This window comes from Pseudopipra pipra, chromosome 1 (assembly GCF_036250125.1).
Source record: "Pseudopipra pipra isolate bDixPip1 chromosome 1, bDixPip1.hap1, whole genome shotgun sequence".
Taxonomy (NCBI): Eukaryota; Metazoa; Chordata; class Aves; order Passeriformes; family Pipridae; genus Pseudopipra; species Pseudopipra pipra.
Window position 1 is genome coordinate 3,758,418 of NC_087549.1, and position 18,034 is coordinate 3,776,451.

Sequence of the window (18,034 nt, forward strand, 5' to 3'; positions counted from 1 at the left end):
TGTGTCCCAGGGGGTTTTTGGGGGGTTTTGTTTTTCTCTCCTTTTGGGGAAGAAAAGGGAGGTGTTTGCATTCAGCACTCTGTACCTTTGGATCAGGGCTGCAGGAGGCTGTGGCAGCAGCTGGGAACCTCCCTGGGGGGCTTTTGGCAGTCACCACTTCTGCCCCACGTGTTTCCTCCCCAGCTCTCCATGAGAGTCTCTCCATTGTCCTGAGACTTCCAGGGCGGATGAGAGAGAAAAGCTGCTGGGGGCAGTGCCTGTTCTCCATCCTTGAAGGATGCACGTGTCCTCATCCTCCAAAATCCCTTCCTGCTCCAGGCAGGGCAAGTTCAGCACCCTCACAGGGGTGGTTTGGGATGGGGAGGTCTCCTGCCACCCCACTGACCATGCTGACCCTTCTCTGTCCCCACAGGAAGCGCAGAGGAGCCATCAACAGCAAGCAGCTGACGTACTTGGAAAAATACCGACCAAAGCAGAGACTCCGATTTAAGGACCCTCACAACCACAAGAACAAATGCTGCATCATGTAACCTCAATGACCTCTTGCCAAAACCCGTGCACACAGACACCCGGGCACTCGCACACATCCCACCCCGTCACCCCCTCGCCCAGCCCTGCGCTCCCTCCACCACCACCAGGGCTGGGGTGGGGGACACGGAGCAACATCAGTGTGTTCCAGCACCCACAGCACAGCCCCAGAAAAGGCTGTTCTCTCCAGCTGCAGCCCCGAGGAAGGAAGGCAGCTCTGCCCATTGACTCTTGGCATTAGTAGGCAATGAGCTCGTGCGACAGTTCTTCATCACCTTCCTCCTCCTCCCTCTCACCTCCCCGTTGCACTGAGAGGGGCAGGCGAAGGGTGCTTGGTTTGGGGTGATGCAGGCAGGGCTGTGCCGGCTTAGAAGGGATGGGGGAGCAGGAGGGCCAGAGCACCCCTGGAAAAACTCTTTCCCACCTCTTCCTATAAATAAGGGCTGCAGCAGCAGGGAGGGAGGTGGGGATGGCGCGGTGGCCTCGGGGGAAGGTGGTGATGGCAGGGAGAGGTGACAGGGGCTCTTAGCTCAGTGCTGGCCTTGTGATCATGGGAAGGGCTGAACTAAGACCCCCAGCACTGTTCCCTTTCTCCTGGCTCCTCTGCCACTTCACCATCACCCTGTTGCCTCAATGCCAGCTGGGATGCTGCAGATGGGGCTCACTGGGGGTTTGCTGCAGTGAAGGCAGAGCCACTGGGGACCTTGGGGACGTGTCAGGGCTTTGAAGCACCAGCTTTGCCAGGATCAGTGTAGGGTCAGCACTGAATCCCCCAAAGTGTTGGATACTCTTACTTATAGCTTCCAAATTCAATGCACAGGGCAGTGGGTTCTCTGCTGTCATGTCCCCATCCCTGAGTCACGGCACAAATGCCAGTTCTGGGAGCAATGCCCTGAGGACACAATGTGCATCTCAGGGCACATCCATGTCCTCCACCACTGCATTTGCTGGCCAAGGGGCTGGGCTGCATCCTTCCTAGGGGATTTTGGGTGTGCCTGGCAAGAGCACATCACCAAATTTTGCACCTGCCTTTTCCATAACTGTAACGAGGCGCCTGACACCCTGAAACCCCCCGATGTGTGCCCTGGTGGGGTGGACTCAGAGTTGCCCCTTAGCTGGGACATTCAACATCTCTCAACTTTCTGCCTTTGAAAGCTTGCAGCAGCTGGAGCAGTGAGCACACAGGGGGTGTGGTGGGTTTTTTTCGTTTTAACAAGGATGAAAAGAAATTTGCTAATTAAAGGAAAAAAAAGAACTCTAAAAAATACCCTGTTTGTCTTCCGCACGTCCTCTGGCCCTTCTTTCTCCCATCACTGCCCAGTGGAGCCCAGGAGGTGACCCATGGTCCCCCAGACTGATCCCCAGCACCAGGTCCCAGCTGGCTGCCATCCGCTGTCACCAGGGCACACGTGTGCCCCAATGGAAGCTCCAGGTATCCTTTGGACTTGCTGCTGCTCACCCTCAACTGCAAAGGATCCCAGTTGTTGGGGCAAGGAGGGCTGGTCATCCACCTTGTGTGGTTTTAGGCTGCCCAGCTTGTAATGCCTTCAGTGCCCTGTGTTGGGTGTCTCCAAAGGTTTGTGTGCCTTCCGAAATGTAGATATCCAGAGACATTTACTTCAGAGGGTTCAGCCCTTGGGATAGGTGATGAGGAAGGCTGGGGAGACACCTTCAGTACCTGCAGAAGGGCAGGGGATAGCTTTGTACCATGATGTGGGTGGGCAGAGAAGGTGTTCGTAGCAGTTTCCAGCACCACTTCTGTCCTGATGGGAGCCAGCCCCCCTGCACATCAGGGATGGCCATCCCATGGGATAGGCTGTGGTACCAGGTGAGGTGGGGACCCTCCACACGTGGCTCTGGAGTTGTCATGTCACACACCTTGGGCCTGTCCAAGCTTCCACATTGTAGGTCAGCCCTTAGTCCCTTGAGTTTTCTCCTGCCTTGTCCCAGGCTGTTGGTTCCCATGACTCGTGGAGAAGGCAGCAATGGTTGAAGAGTGTGTGTTTGTTGGGAAAAGTGAGAAATTGGGCCTGATGAAAAGGCCTGACCCTGTATTAGAGCACCCTGCTGGGCAGGTCACCATTCCCTTCCTGCCTGAGTCTGTCCTGCTGCTAAAATAGGTGCTGCTTCATCCCCAGGGACGTACGTAGGAGGTAGCTTGGCATTACAACAGGGACAGCCCCTATCTCTCCTAGCCAGGAAATCTTGCAATCCCATGTCCTTCCTTGTGGGAACCATTGCTTTCTAGGCTTGGAGATGGAGTTTTCCTCACCCATGCCTGTGGGAGCATCACATGGAACATTGCCAAGTGGTCCAGCCACAATGCCTTTGAGTGGAGTCAGGCTGGGGACAGAAAGGCTTGAATTCAGCCTCCTTTGGCCACTCCTGAGCAAGAGTTCACTCAGACCTCAGCTTGGTGGGCTGTTTTGGGGCAAACACAAGGAGGACAGACTTGGCTTTATGTAGCATCAACCCAATCACCTTAAAAATAGAGAGCTTCAAGCAGTCCTTGACCTAGTACAATCCATGTGGCCAAACCCTGAGCATCTCTGGCTGGCAGAGTGGCATCTTGATACTCCTCAGTCTATGAGTCACAGCAAAAAAACCTCCAAATCATGCTGCTTTAATTATCCTCACTTTTTTCTTTTTTTTCTTTTTTTTTTTTCATGGGTATCTTCCCCCTTCCATCCTGCAATGCGCTGTCACCTCCCCGTGTGCTGCTCCATGAACAGGACACCTTGGCAGCCCAGGAGCTGCTGTCCTTGCCTGGAGGGCTGAATCCAAGGTTTCTCTGGGTTGGACTGCGAAATATTGGGGATTTTTTTTACATGGACTTGGGCTCCTTCCTCTGAGGTACCAGCTCCTCAATGTTTTGGCCTAGAGTGAGTTACGAAAGGGAAAATTAGGTGGTCTTCCAAGGGGGATTTGGGTTAGAAATCTCAAAGAAGAACCTAAGACAAAAGTCTTGAGACAGTTGGGCAAGAGGGAAGGTTAAGCTCAGTAGACACAGCAACAGAGTGTGGCTAAGCAGCCAAGGGCTCATGGGTTGGTCTTAGGGTCTCTCCTTGTATGTTAATCCTTGTTTTACCTTAGATGCCAAGGTGTTGAAAGGAGAGCCTTAAAAATCTGATGTGTTTGCCAACTCTCTTATTGCTGCTTGTTTCCATTGTGTCCTGGCAGATGTCACAGGGAACAGACACCCCACGGCTTTGGCTACAAACCAGCCACCTCATCCTGCCCTTCTCTGCAGAAGCAAAGGCTCATACTGGGTTTTATACCTCCTTACACCTATCCACCCCCTCACCCCCTCCATAGAAAGCGCCTGTCCTTCCATAATTTACAGGAACAGGGCTCCAGACTGGTAGCTAGAGCTATGGAGACCCAAGGGATGGCAAAGCAGAGATGGCCTAACCATCAAAACAAGAGATTTAGGGCTTTACCCAGCAATCAGTCATGGCTGAACCTTGTGTGGGGAAATAAATCTGAGCAGGGATTCCTAGTTGTGTCCTCTCACACATGTGCTCTTATGTGTCCCTTCTGTTCTTCATTTTCCAGTAGCAATGGAGCACATGGAGGAGGTGGTGGTGGTAAGGCAGGCAAGGTGGCCGTCACAAATGTCCAGCTCTGTATTTAAGAAAGTTCTGTTGACACGTATTTGAAGACTTTGCATTTGTAAATTCATGGTCTGAATCTTGCAGTCAGGCTGACACTGTAGTGCTTGGGCTGGGAGCTTCAGAGGAGGAGGTTTATGAGGAACAGATTTCCCAAGAAAGCAGAGTCTTCCTCTATCCACAATAGAACGAGTCCTTTTCTTTTTAAATTTTTTTTTCATTGGATTTGTTTGGTTTTTATTAGTCCCACTGGGAAAGCACACAGGGAGATTCGTGACTTCCATGCAGTTTCCAAGGTCTTACATCTTAGTTGCTTCCAGCGCGCTGGGTAGGTGCAGTTTGACGGGTGGGTTTGGATGGGATATTGTCTGGTGGGAGAAAAATGTGGCTGGTTTCTTAGCAGAGGGGGGATCCTGGGCTGGCTGTGGTCCTGCTCACAGGCTCTAGCAGACATTCCCGGGAAGGGGGGCGTTCCACTGAGCTCGGCTTCCCTTCAGACGATGATCTCCCAATGAACTCTCCCCTTCCCTGCTGTTCCTTTCTGTGCAACAAAGAGCTGCATATTTTCCTTTTTAACCCCCTGGGCAATCATAGTAGTATGTAGATTAAGCCCAGATGACTTTTTTTTTTTTTTTTGTTGGTTTTGTTGGTTTTTTTTGGTCTGAGCCATAGCTAAATTATTATACCCAATGCTTTTTGTATCAGACGGCATCACTTTGAATATGCAGATGAGGTATAGGATCTTGACACTTTATAACCTTTTTAAAAAGAAACCTGTCTGTTTACTTAATGTCTTGTGTAAAAAGGAAAAAAAAAACAATGTATGCCTTCAGTAATCACTTTTTTGTTGTTGTTGTTTTTTGAGTTTTATGAAATTACAGTGGTTACACTCCAGCAGCGAAATAAAAAGCGTTCACTGTTTTGTACATCCCTGTGTGCCTGGTGCTGCTGATGGGAGTTGTCCAGAGGTTGGAGGCAAAGGCTGAGTGAGACTCTGGCCAAGGGTGAAAGTGCATGGGGGGATTGTTCAGGCTGGAGAAGAGAAGGCTCCAGGAAGACCTTAGAGCACCTTCCAGTAACTAAAGAGGCTACAAGAGGGCTGGAGAAAGACTTTTGCAAGGGCCTGAAGTGACAGGACAAGGGAGAATGTCTTCAAACTGACAGAGAGTAGGTTTAGATTAGATATAAGGAAGAAATATCCTGTGAGGGTGGTAAGGCCCTGGCACAGGTTCCCCAGAGCAGCTGTGGATGCCCCATCCCTGGAAGTGTTCAAGGCCAGTTGTAATGCCAAGTGTTCAAGACAGGACTTGGAGCAACCCGATCTAGTGGAAGAGGTCCCTGCCCATGGCAGGGGGGTTGGAACGAGATGATCTTGAAGGTCGCTTCCAATCCAAACCATTCTGTGATTCTATATCCAGTAGAGCATGGCCCAACCTTGTTTGGACCTGGGAGTACACCCAGAGGAGACTACTCATACTCTACCCCATCTGGTCAGTGCTTCACCACTGGCACAGACCACCTGTCAGACATGAAAACAGGCTTTCCACATAAAATCAATTGGGTTTTTAACTCTTCCCCCCATGACTAAGGAAGGCAAAGACCAGAGTCTCCATGGTGGCTGAGGAGACAGATCCTACATGAACAGGCTAGTAAGCAAGGAAAGATGACACGAATCGTGTGATTTCCCAAGTCATTACGCAGAGTCGGGTGGGAGAAGGGGGAGGAAACTCCCCAAGTGCTGCTGAAGGCTCAGGAAGGCTTTTAAGCCAGATGCCAGCTTGGAAGAGGGTAGACTTGAAGCGGGTGGTGTGGCCAGAGCTGTCCTTGGATTCTCCCAGCAATTCCCAAGTGCTAGGCAAGGCAGATCTTTATCTCCTCACAGGCTTTGAACCACACAGCTGCAAGGGGCACTGCCTCTACCGTTGTGCAAGAAGCAACTGGGCCTTCAATCAGCCTAATTGCTGCCTCACCTCTCCACCAGGAGGGCCGGGGGGACTGCTGAACACTGCGTGTGCTCTGGAGAAACACCCACCCGCACTCCTGCCTGTACACGCTGTCTCCTACCTCCTGCATTCCTCCTTGCTCTCCGTCACTGAACAACGTGCAGCCCTGTGCAAGCCAAATCCCAGCTCTCCATGTTAGGCTGCTGCCACTCCATGCACAGATTCCTGCCCTCCCTAAGAAAGTCCATAAAGTTAGGGGTTTACTGAAAGGTCTAAGTTGGCCACTCAGGGACCTGTCCAGAGAAGCTGTGGATGCCCCACCCCTGGAAGTGCTCAAGACCAGGTTGGACAGGGTTTTGAGCAACCTGGTCTGGTGGAAGGTGTCCCTGCCCATGCCAGGAGGTTGGAACAAGATGATCTTTAAGGTCCCTTCCATCCCAAACCAGTCTATGATTCTATTCTATGGTTCTATGATCTCTTCCCAACCGGTGTCATGGTGCCTTAATCCATTCTCAGTTGATGATGTTGGTACCTGCAAGCCCCATCACAGCCCCATATTGCAATGCCTTCAGTCCTGCAAACACTAACATCAGTGAGATCCCTCCTGCTCTAGGTGGGTGTCCCCAGATTGGTCTCATCCCTGACTCCCTTTCCAGTCATCAGAGATCAAGAGACAACACTCCTGAGAATTGATTCAGGAGGGACTGATCTCATCCTGGCACGGACACTTCTTCCAGAGCTCCAGGACCACAGAGGGACCCCAGACCCCTTAGCTCACACAGAGACATCCACACTGGAGACATCCAAAGCTTTGGGAGATGACCCATGGCTCATAGCCCACTCTGTCCGTGTTATTAACCCACCTCAGCATTCCAGCTCTCCACAGAGCCATGGAAGCAGAGGTTGCAAGGTCTCAATAAAACCTCAACCAGCCATAGTCCAGGCTCATGAGACTTCATAAAAAAATGCTTTCTGAGGGTCGCCTTGCTCCTTGTTTGCTATGTGCTGAACCATGGTGAAACCTTTTCCTGCTTATTTTGGACTACTGCTGGCTGTCATAGCCAGCTCTGGCTCTCCTTGGGCACAGCACAGCTCTCATCACTGCTCCCAACAACCTGCTTGGGATCAGTCCTCTGGCAACACCTCCACCTGAGGACATCCTGCTGCCTGAAGGGTCTTCCAGCTTCCCTCTAGGCCCAGGGAGTCTTGCACCATCACCTGTGCAGGGGTGAAGGTCTCACCTCCCCCCAGGATCTGTGGGTCTTGGCACAAGGCACAGGAAGGGGGAGGTTCTGCCCTGCTTCTTGATGAGGTATCTGGAAACTCCCATGCACTCGGGCTGGGAGGGAAATTAAAATGTTTGCAACAAATATAGCTGAAAAGTCAAGCGGGGCATTAGGCACCGCTCGGCAAAGGTACAGGAACGCCTATCGCCGGGGGTGGGTTTTGCCCTGGGAGCTTTCCCTGCGAACAGAACAAGGAGGGGAAGGACTCTGCCCTGATTCACGGGACCATCTCCACGGTTCAGAAAGGGCGTCCTGCAGATTCCCTGCTCCATACCATGACCACAGCAAGGAGCAGTGCTGCCCTGCCTGAGCCACTGGCCGGGCAGCACCTCCAGGCAGAATCTGTTTAGGCCAGGGAGAGCAAACATTTGAGTGGCAGGAGGGGAAGAGGCTTGCAGGGAGCCTGGAAAGGGCTGAGTCACTCGCTGTCGGCGTCAGCAACTGAGGAGAAAGCGTGACTGCCAAACAGCCACCTGGAGCTTCGTCAGCTCATCCTTAAAAAAATAAAAAAAAAATTAAGAAAAAAAAGAAAAAGACTCAACTGACAGCTTCTCCCGCATCCCACTGGAGAGCTGCATGTGCCGCACGCAGCCGGGGAGTTCCCCGCAAAAGCAGTGGCTGTGGAAAATGCCCTTCCCTGGCTGCAGGTGCCGGTTTCTGTTGCAACATCTGCCTTGGGGCTCGCAGAGCAGAGGAGGCTGCGCCGCTCTCCCACAGCAGCCGGGCAGCCTCCAGGGACGTGTCACGGCCAAGCCGGGGCTCGGTCCAAGGACCGGGGGCGGGAGATGATTAGAGACCTGACGGCTCGGCGCTGAGAGAAGCACGACGCAAAAGCTGCCCCCGCCTCGCAGAGATAACTGCGGCTGACTTCAGCCAGGCACTGACTCACCTAAGCCGGGGCATCTCGTCTGGATATCAGGTGGAGACAGGGAGAAGCAATGCATTTAAATGAGCTTTGATCTTTAAAGCAAACAACGCCAGCTTGTTTTGCAGCGCTCAGGTAGCCGTGGGTGACAGGGAAGGACAGCCAGGCTGGTTTTGGGGGGCCCCGTTCAAGGCTCAAGTTTTTAGTGGATGGATGCTCAGCACTCAGAACAAGAGCTGTGATAAAGGGCTGTCGTGAAAACTCACCTGATGCTGCCAAATTCCAGGGCTGAACGCTTTGGGGCTCTATCTGGGTTGCAAATCTGCCAGGTTGAGGGAGACAGCACAGCTGGGCAATGCAGAGAGACACATGTCTGTAACTCCCCCAGCTGTAGCCAAATGACATATCTGGGAAGCAAAGTCTAGTCCTTCTCGTTGCAGGTCCTCAGTTTGTTCTATCTCCAGTCTCCATCCTGGGAATATTTCAGGATAAAGCTGTAAGCAACTGGGCTGACCCTCAGCAACAGCTGCCCTGTTTTGAGCAGGAGACCTCCTGAGGTCCCTTCCAGCCTGAATTATCCTCTAGTCCTATGACAATGCCAGAGAAGAAAAGGGCACCTTACTCATAGGGTGCAAAACTGGGTCACTGAAAGAGACTCCAGAGAGATACTTCCCTCAGGGCATGTACCTTCTCCAGACACTGCACGTGTTTCCTCCAGCTCCTTCTGTCACAGTTATGGTGTCCATGGCTGCCAAGAGGGAATTATGTCCAGACTGCCTGCTCCCCACACAGACAATTCAGCATCCTCTCCCAAGTGTGGACACCAGAACTATATATTGTACCCAGTTTCATAGAATCATGGGGAAGAGCAGTCAAGCACCGAAACAGGATGCCCAAGAATATGGTGGAGTCACCATCAGTCGTGGTATTTAAAAGACAGGTAGACGTGGCATTTGGAGAAATGGTTTAGTGGTGAATATGCTGATGCTGGATGGTTGGACTCGGTGATCTTAGAGATCTTTTCCAACCTTAATGATTCTATGATTCTATGATTTTATTTAATGTCTTCGTAGTAAGAGAGACTGACTGGTCCTTGTGGGTGTCTGTCTTTTCCCACATAATTTTTGTCCCCTCCCAGCTTCCTTGGGAGCAATTCCACCTTTATTTCCAGCTCACTGGTGAAGAAGGCTGCACGGCTTTGGGCCAAGGATTTTCCACTGTAGAAACAGATCTAGGCCTCAGCGATTCCACACTGATCACCACTCTCTGAGATCTGTCAGACAGCCAACTCTTAGCTCATTTAACACATGCTCTACTGATGTGTGGTGCTTTTTTCCCCTCACTGGAATGCCACGCTGTACAACTCTAATATTTACAAGGATGTCGCATATGCACTTATGTTTATGGACCAACTTTGAGATCCAAAGGAATGAAGTCAAGTTGGTACAACAAGATCCTTTTCCATAAAACCACATGGACTTGCATTTTTTACATTTCCGTTCTTTATGTTTCTGTTCTTATGCTTATGATCCCGAATCAGATTTTAGATCAGCTTGTTTTTATTAACAATCAGCCTGTTATTATTAGCCTGACATCACTCCTAGACATGTCTGGCCCACAAAGCCAGTTGAGCTGCTCAGCAGGCTCCTGAGGCTTAGCACCACGTTAGCAGGGGTACCAGAGAGCAGGAGAAGATGCTGGCCCATGCATCAGGGCCTTTGCACTTCCCAAGGAATTGAGCTCTAGGCTTGCTTGGGTTGAGCCTGAAGCAGCTGCTCTACATCCAAGAACCGATTTCCTTATTTTGTTTTTAGGAAACTCAAGTAGAAGACAGATATAATGGCAGCATCTAAACTCAGGAGAGCTCACTGTGTCTCTGTGCACAGTGGCCAAGCAGAGGAGATGGTTGTGTGGAGCCTGGCAGGATACACCAGGTGAGACCTGAACTCACCTCTACAAGCTGTTGGAGAGGCACAGCCACAGTGACCCTGAAAAACTCTTCCTGTGGGACAGCAGTGTGCTGTGGTCCTTGACTCTCGGGCTGTGGGACAGTAGGGATCAGGCAGGGTGTGATTATAGAATCACAGAATCATTAAGGTTGGAAAAGACCTCTAAGATCATCAAGTCCAACCATTAACCCAGCACCACAGTGTCCACCATTAAACCATGTCCCCAGGTACCACATTTACATGTCTTTTGAACACTTCCAGGGATGGTGACTCCACCACTTCCCTGGGCAGTCTATTCCAATGTCTGACCACCCTTTCAGTGAAGGGAGCACAGCTTTAGGGTGCACAACTTTAGGAAGCTGTTCCTCCTGTGAAAAGATTAGGAAGCCACAGCACTATTTCTAAAACATCAAAATCTACCCAAAATCAACGGTGAAGCATCTGATATGTTGAGGCCACTGAACCACACCATCAAACCCCGTGTGCCCATTTCCATGTGGACCCTCCTGTTGCCTCATCACAGACTTTGCTTGGGGCTGTTTGTCCTCATTTTATTACACAAGTGCAGCTTCCTCTATAATGGGTGCTTCAATTTCTGATCTTCTGAGTCCCCTGGAAACCCCTAAAACTTCAGTGTGAATAAGAAGATGCCTCAGGAAAAATGCTTCAGATTTTGGACCATGACAGATCCTGGTGCCCAGTTCCACCGCTCCCTCTCCCTGAACTCACACCCACCCCAGCCTTCTCCTCTCGCAGCCTGTGCTCAAGTAAAATCATTTCCACACTAAAAAAACCCCGCCAGTCAAAGAATCAGCCGCCCACCCGTGCTCTCAGCCTGCCACCGGCGTAGAGAATCCCCGTCCTTAAGGACACAGCCTTGAACAAAAGCCAAGGAAGTAAAAAAACAAAACAAGTTTCTCTGCAGCCTGACCTTTTATTGTCTGTGCGGGGCTGCCAAGCCAAACTGCGCTGCGGGTCCTTCCCGCTCCCTGTATCCCGAGGTTCCTCCCCTCCCTCTGCTCACGCAGTCCCAGCCCTGGCTGTGTCATCGGTGCTTCCCAGGAGTGAGGAAGACAATAGGGGGATCCTCGGGGTGATGTGGGCGGCTTCCTCTGCCTCCATCCAAGGAGGTCCTGGGGATTGGCTCAGCGCAGGGTGGGATCCGCAGTTCCTGGCAGATGGAGCAGGGAGTGAAGGTGGAAAAGCATCTGCAGCCTGGTGGGCTTGGCAGCATTAGAAGGACCGAAGGAGACACATCAGGTTCAAATAATTTTCTCCCCTTCGGGGCCCACACAAGACACTTCAGGAGAAAAGAATAAAAACAAAAAGAAAAGATAATCCCCCTACCAGTGCCTGGCGCCGGCTGCCAGAAGGAAAGCTCGGCTCAGGGCTCTGCTTGCCTCAGCAGAGCCTGCCTGGCTTTTGCTGCCTCTCACATTTCCCCAGCAGCCCCCGGCTCAGCTCGAACTCCTGAGGACACGAGAGGAGCTGGAGCATCCGAGGGCCCTTTGCTGGGACGTGGGGAGCTGTGCCCTCCCTGCCTGCGAGCACACAGCCAGGGCTTGTCCACATCACACAGAGCCGGCTGCCTCTCATTTGCAGTGGGTGATAAATCCAGGCGGGAGATGACAACCCAGCAGGATGGATCCAAGCGTCCTCCTCTTTCAGTTCCCTTCCTCCCATCACACACAGCTGGGCTTGCCCAGTCCCATCCCATCCCATCAAGAAGCCATCCCTCCTGGATGGGGAAGGAACTCCAATGACTGGAGCATCTGCTCTGTGCTTTTTGGTTCTGTTAGGAAGCAGAGGTTCTCCTGGCCTCCCCTTCCTGCTGGAGGTGGAAAGAGATACCATGAGGTCTCTGCTGTTAGACCATGCAGGTGTTCAGCCACATTGTCCAGCATGGACTCCACACTGGACACCACCATGGTTTGGTAGACAGGATGGGTGAAAAACCACCTGGTCTCATGGTTTACTTCACTGTCAGCATCCCCTCCTGCAAACAGGGCTGTTCCAAAGGGGATTTACAGAAATGAGTGTTTTGCTATGGACAGCCAAGAGTGGGGGTGCCCAGCCATCCAGCATTCCTTCCACAAGCCTTGATCCAGCCCGTCACAGGAGAATGGGAGGTGCTTTAAAAGCCAGTGTGCTGTGGATGAGGCTGCATGGAGACCCCAGCACTGAGGGCTGGGGGGTGTCAGCGTAAGCCCTGGCACTCCTGTGACACCCTGGAGCCTGGAAAGGGGCCAGAGATGTCAAGGAGGAGGGCGAGGCCAAGCAGGTTGTGAGCAGGATAATGGCAAAATAAAGAGTTGTATGGAGTTTCTGCCAACCCTTTACTCCGTGGCATGAGGGAATAGTCCATGCCTGCAGAATGATGCATCATCAAGAATGATGCAACCGTAAGCCCAAAAGCTGTTGTCCCACCTTACCACCCCTCCTAGCCCACGCCAATGTTTCCTCCTGTACATCCATGCCCCTGTCACTGACCCCCACTTTCCCCATCCAGGGCAGGGCTTGGCTGACCACATCTGCACGTTTCCATCTGGGAGAGCTGATGATTTGGGACAGGCTGTAGGCAATGCCTTTGATGTCTGGGGCTGCTGAGATGGCTGAGCAGAGGCAGCAGCAGGTTACAGCGGTTCCCATGGATCATAGACTCATAGAATGATTGAGGTTGGAAGGGACCTTTAAAGGTCACCTAGTCCAAACACCTGGCAACGAGCAGGGACATCTTCAACTACATCACGTTGCTCAGAGCCCTGTCCAACCTGGCCTTGAATGTTTCCAGGAATGGGGCATCCACCACTTCTCTGGGCAGTGCTTTACCACCCTCATTGTGAAAACTTCTTTCTTATATCAAATCTAAATTGGCTCTTTTTCAGTTTAAAACTATTGCCCCTTATTCCATCACTACAGGCCCTACTAAAAAGTTTGTCTACACCTTTCTTATCAGCCCCTTTTGGGTACTGGAAGGTGCTATAAGGGCCTACTCTCGAGCTTGTCCAGGTCCCTCTGGATGGCACCACCTCCCTCAGGCACATCCTTCAGGATGGAAAGGCACAGCTAAGCCCATTTTTTCACCAGTGAGACTCTGCTCTCCAAACTGCCAAGCACAGGGAGGGCCCCCTCAGTGTCACAGTCAGTCCCAAGGGCAGGGGTTGCTTTTCCCCTGCAAATCTGAAGGGAACAAAATCTCCTTGAGGGCTCTTCTGCTTGGCATCATTTGGATTGAAACTGCCCGGATCACTCACATAAATCTTGCTTCTTTAGGAAAACAAGGGAAAAAAGCTGGGGTGTGGTGTCAAAGCAGCTTACTGTGCCAAGAGCACCCCTGCTGGGTTTTCAAAGCCTTCCCTGGCGTCTTGCAACCCTTCCCTGTCATTGGCACTTCAGAGAGATCATAAACCACCACTGGACTGGCACATTTTTGGGGACCACCAGCCCTGGAGGTGATGGAGAACAATGTCTTCTCTGCAGACCTACACAAATTGCTCTGAGCCCAGCTCTGCTGCTGTCCAGGGTGGACAAGCTGTGGATTCATCCCATTCTGAGGAAAAAAAGGGCTCATGACTGTTTCTCAGCTCTGGCCCCTAAAAGGAAAGTGTGGACCTCATTGAGGGGATTTCTGCACAGTCTAGTACAGTTGTGCTCTGGTTTATGGTGCATTTTCCATCACACCAGACTTCTTCTATAATAAAAAATGAGAAGAGATGTAGGAAGATACAAGCCTCAGGTTTGGGCTTAGGCCAGGGCTGGAGACATGCTGGACTGGGGAAGGAAGGAGAGCTGCGGGATGTGGCTTCATACTGATGCTCGGTTACATTTGGGAACACCTCGTTCAGAGCTGGAGGCTCGTGGAGGCATCTCAGAACCTGCCAGCAGCCTGGGGAGGCAAACATCGCTGTGAGCTGGAAGAGGAGGCAGCAGGAGAGGGCATGGATGCAGAGACAGCAAAGGAGGCTTGGGGTGTAGCCTTGAATCAGCCACTGATCTACTGCTAAATCAATTCTCATCTTTTAGAGCAGCCTAGATTCTTTTTGGGGGCACAATTTTCACTTGGTTGTTGTGAACAGTGGCTGGTACAATGGGAATGGCTGGGGCACATGTCTGGGATGGAAGAACTGCAGGTCCAGCTGTCCTTAGCCCAGCAAAGCGCTGCCCCAGCTGTACATGGAGCATCAATGACCTCTTCAGGAACCCAGCAGCACCATCACACCCTGGACTTCCCCACATGAGACAATCAGGGCACGGTCCTAAGGCAAAACTCTCTGGACTGAGTCAAGAGAGGGAAATAGAAGGGATGCAATTCATGGCAAGGCAAACTCGCTTCTGCTTCCCTCCCCCCACTACACCACCCTGGGGGAAACAGTGGGGAAAAATAAAAGGCTAAAGAAAATAAGAGTCAAAATAGAATAAAAGAGAGCACCTAGGAGCAGGGCTTTGAAACTCCAGTTTGAGTGGACTTGTCCCTGGGCCAACACTGTAACAGCTGGGCAAGGCCAACCTGACCATCCCCCAGGCAGGCCTCATGCATGGCAAATATATCAGCCATGCTGGCAGCAATCTTTCATTAGTTTCTTTTAAAAAGAAAATTATATAATTAACTGCAGGCCAATTAAACACATCAAACAATCGTTGTTGATAACTTCTGTCACCCTGTGCTGTCAGGAAATGTGAGAGTGGTAAAACAGGTCTGTCCCTCGGAGTGGGAGTAACAACAAAGTGAGATTTGCCCTCATCCAGCACCACAGCCCCAGCCCAGGCCTTCTGCAAGAGCAAAACACACGCTGCAGAAGTTTCTTCTGTTGGTATGAGAGGGACCAGAGGGACCAGTCAAATAAAAAAAGCAAGTCTGTAGAACAGCAAGTGCAAAAGGTCCTGGATTATTTATAAAGGGCTTTTAAGTATATCAGGCCTAACAAGCGCTTCTGCAGCCCACACTTGTGCAGGTGTGCCACCAGCAGTTAGTCTGGTGTCTTCTGGGATCAGTGCTGTTGAATGTGCACCCCTTGCCACAGCCCACTGACAGAAACAAGCCTATGGTGGTTTGGGCAGGAGAAGGGCTGGCTGGAGGATTTGCGTGGAGCATCTTTCTTTGGCCAGGTGCTGGAATGTCACCTCCTGGGAGTAGGCAAGAGGTGCTTGCTCTGACATGCAGTTAGGACTTCAGGCTGGGGCAGTTTGAGGATGGCTGTGAGTGTAGGGCAGCTCATCCTGTGTTAAAGCTGGGGACTTCACCCCAGGCTGCCCAGACACTGCAGCCTGTTTCCCACAGGATTTCAGATTCCCTGACTTCTGTTTGTCTAGTTCAAGGTGCACCCAAGACTCTCATGGCTTGAAGATGTCAGGGATGGGCCGTGTCTGGTCACCTGGATGCCGGAATATCATGAGGCTGCCCTACATATCTCCTGCCTTCCTGGCTTCTGTGGATGCCACCAGTGTGGGTCCCCAAACCGCACAGCACCATGGCTCTGGGACACAACAGTGGGAAAACACGCATGAACATGAAGCTAAGAGCCCTCCACATGCTCCCATCAGGAGGGACAAGGTGTTTCCCAGCCCTTGACACCCCAGGGCTCTCAGCTTTCTGCTGCAGGCTCAGAGGAAGTCTGGCATCCACAGTGGGTTTGCCATGAATATTTTTCAGTGTTTCTCACCTACTAGTCCAGGCTCTGGAAGAACTGCAGCCAACTACAGCAAACTGGTGCTGGAAAAACTATCGGTGTAAGAAAAACAGCCCCAGGATGTCATTGTTCCAGACAGTGCCGTGCATGAGGGTAGGAAGCTGCTGCAGGCATAGGTCTACTGCTCCTCAGGCTCTGGCCTGCAGAAGGGGTCTCTTGTATCCTGGAAGAGAACAGATTCACCAGGGATGGTGGATGGACCCTGTGCATAGCCAGGGATATGCTGTCACAATAGTTACAGGAGATTGTTCTTGAAATAACTTCACTGCTGCTGCCTTTGGAGCAACTAGACCCAACCTTTCTTGAATGAAGTCTGCCAGGACCAGCCCATGCGTTTACTCCTGCATCCTGGCTTTTAAGAAGCCCAGCAATCTCCAGAACAGTGGTCCTAGGAGGGTGCAGCAGAGAGACTGCTCTTCCAGAGTTTTTCCAAGAGGAGCCCCACATGACCCTGTACTGAAGCCATGCACCTCACCTTGGACTTTCAGTGTGCCTCAGTTAAAGTATTCCTTGAGGGGTGCAAAGGCTGGGGAGTTAGGAGCTGTCTCCTGATGGGCATTTATTAGTAGCAATGTACAGAAGGTGTCTTCCCCTGCTGGGGATCAGACACAGCACAGGCTGGGTGCATCCCAAATTGAGCAAAATATCTAAGTATCCTTTCAGCTGGCTAATGGGACTGGATGTTCATGGGTGCCTACATCAAACTGGGTAATGGGAACTGAAACCTGTGAGATACCTTGTAAATGCTGACTCAGATCTTCTTCTCCTCTAAGTCATTTGTATTCATTACTTATTGTGCCACCATCTGGGGAGCTGACACAGAAAAAATGGTCCCACCATGTGGTGAGGCGGATAGATATGAGTAAAGGCCTTAGATTTTTTTGGCCTTTATCTTAATTACACAATTTGAATGCTCTTAGGGGGTTTCTCTGCTTTTTTCCATTTTCCATTGCAAATGGAAAAGGGAATGATGCCTTGTGCTTATAGGTGGCCATATGATGTGCTTGCTTATTGGGCTAATAATTACTGGGGAAAGGTTAACGAAGGGCAGATATTTGAATAGTTAAATCCTTTTTTTTTCTTAGTTAAGCAATAAAAAGGGTTGAATGCCTTGACTGGTGGATCCATAAGAATTGTGTTCCCTGTGTTCTTGGACTAAGTTAACAAACATTTACAGGCTGGGACTCTGTGATTTAAGCACTCAGCTGTGTGCTTAAATCTCCTTGGCCTCATTGGTGCTTAAATGCAACCTTGTGAAACGTGCTAGATGTGAGGACCTTGGATTTTTTGGATAACAAAGACAACATTTGTCATTGCCAAACTAAAGGTCACCAAGTCACATTGCTGGCTAGCACAAAGCCCTTCATCCCTTTTGTTCTCCCTTAAATGGTGAAATAGTAGCTGACTAGGTGATTTTAACTTGTTTTTACTCTTCTTTTTTTTTAATGTGGCAATGCTGTTGGTTTCTAAATTGCCTGTATAAAAATCTTTTAACCTGAGTTCTAAGTTTGTGCTTTTTTGATTTGTTTTTTTATGGTGCTGGTGCTGCTGTAATACAATCAGGAGATTTTTCTCATATCCACCAGGAGAAGAAAGTTTGCTGAGAACGTCTGATGTCCCTTTTGTGTGTGAAAATGCAGAAGGACTCACTCAGCAGGTGGCCAGAATGGTTGCTTCTCATTCATCTCTAAACGAGGCTCATGGAGCACCTCAGGAGATCAAACTCCCTTATATTCAGTGTGTGCATTTCTCTTTTCCTTGCTCTTGGACTCCCTCTGCTGATCTCAGTGATCTGTTAGACAAGAAATGCTGGTGCCAGAGCCAAGCAAAGTGCAGGGAGAAAACAGCTGGACAGCAAAAAAATGAACCAATTCATCCCAGATGAAGATGACCTGAAATTCAGAGGGCTGAAGGGAAACAGCCACAGTGATAAATGTAGATGTGGCAAATTCAGTCCCTGATTTCTTTTGTCTCAGGACCAGTGATAGGACCGGGGATTCTTGGACTGTCCTGTGCAGGACCAGAAGCTGGACTCGATGATCCTTGTAGACCCCTTCCAACTCAGGATATTCCATGATTCTATGATTCTATGACCCTTTTCTTGGCATCGTGCCCCAGTGTGAGATGAGGTGACCATGTTTGTAAGGGCAGGGCAGGAGGCAGCT

The 18,034-nt window shown here is 50.8% G+C and overlaps 1 protein-coding gene and 1 long non-coding RNA gene across 3 annotated transcripts in view; both read left to right on the forward strand.

The window, feature by feature from the left end:
* PTP4A3 (protein tyrosine phosphatase 4A3) overlaps positions 1-5,065 on the forward strand; it is a 43,270-nt gene extending 38,205 nt beyond the window's left edge. For both annotated transcript variants that reach the window (XM_064643400.1, XM_064643442.1), the window contains exon 6: positions 413-5,065. In XM_064643400.1, the coding sequence (XP_064499470.1) occupies positions 413-530 (118 nt within the window). In that variant the 3' untranslated portion in view covers positions 531-5,065. The remainder of the gene's footprint in view (positions 1-412) is intronic.
* Positions 5,066-16,103: 11,038 nt separating this feature from the next.
* LOC135415712 (uncharacterized) lies at positions 16,104-17,820 on the forward strand. Its single transcript, XR_010431250.1, has 2 exons — positions 16,104-16,322; positions 17,433-17,820. It is a non-coding gene; the product is annotated as an uncharacterized LOC135415712 (long non-coding RNA).
* Positions 17,821-18,034: the final 214 nt, after the last annotated feature.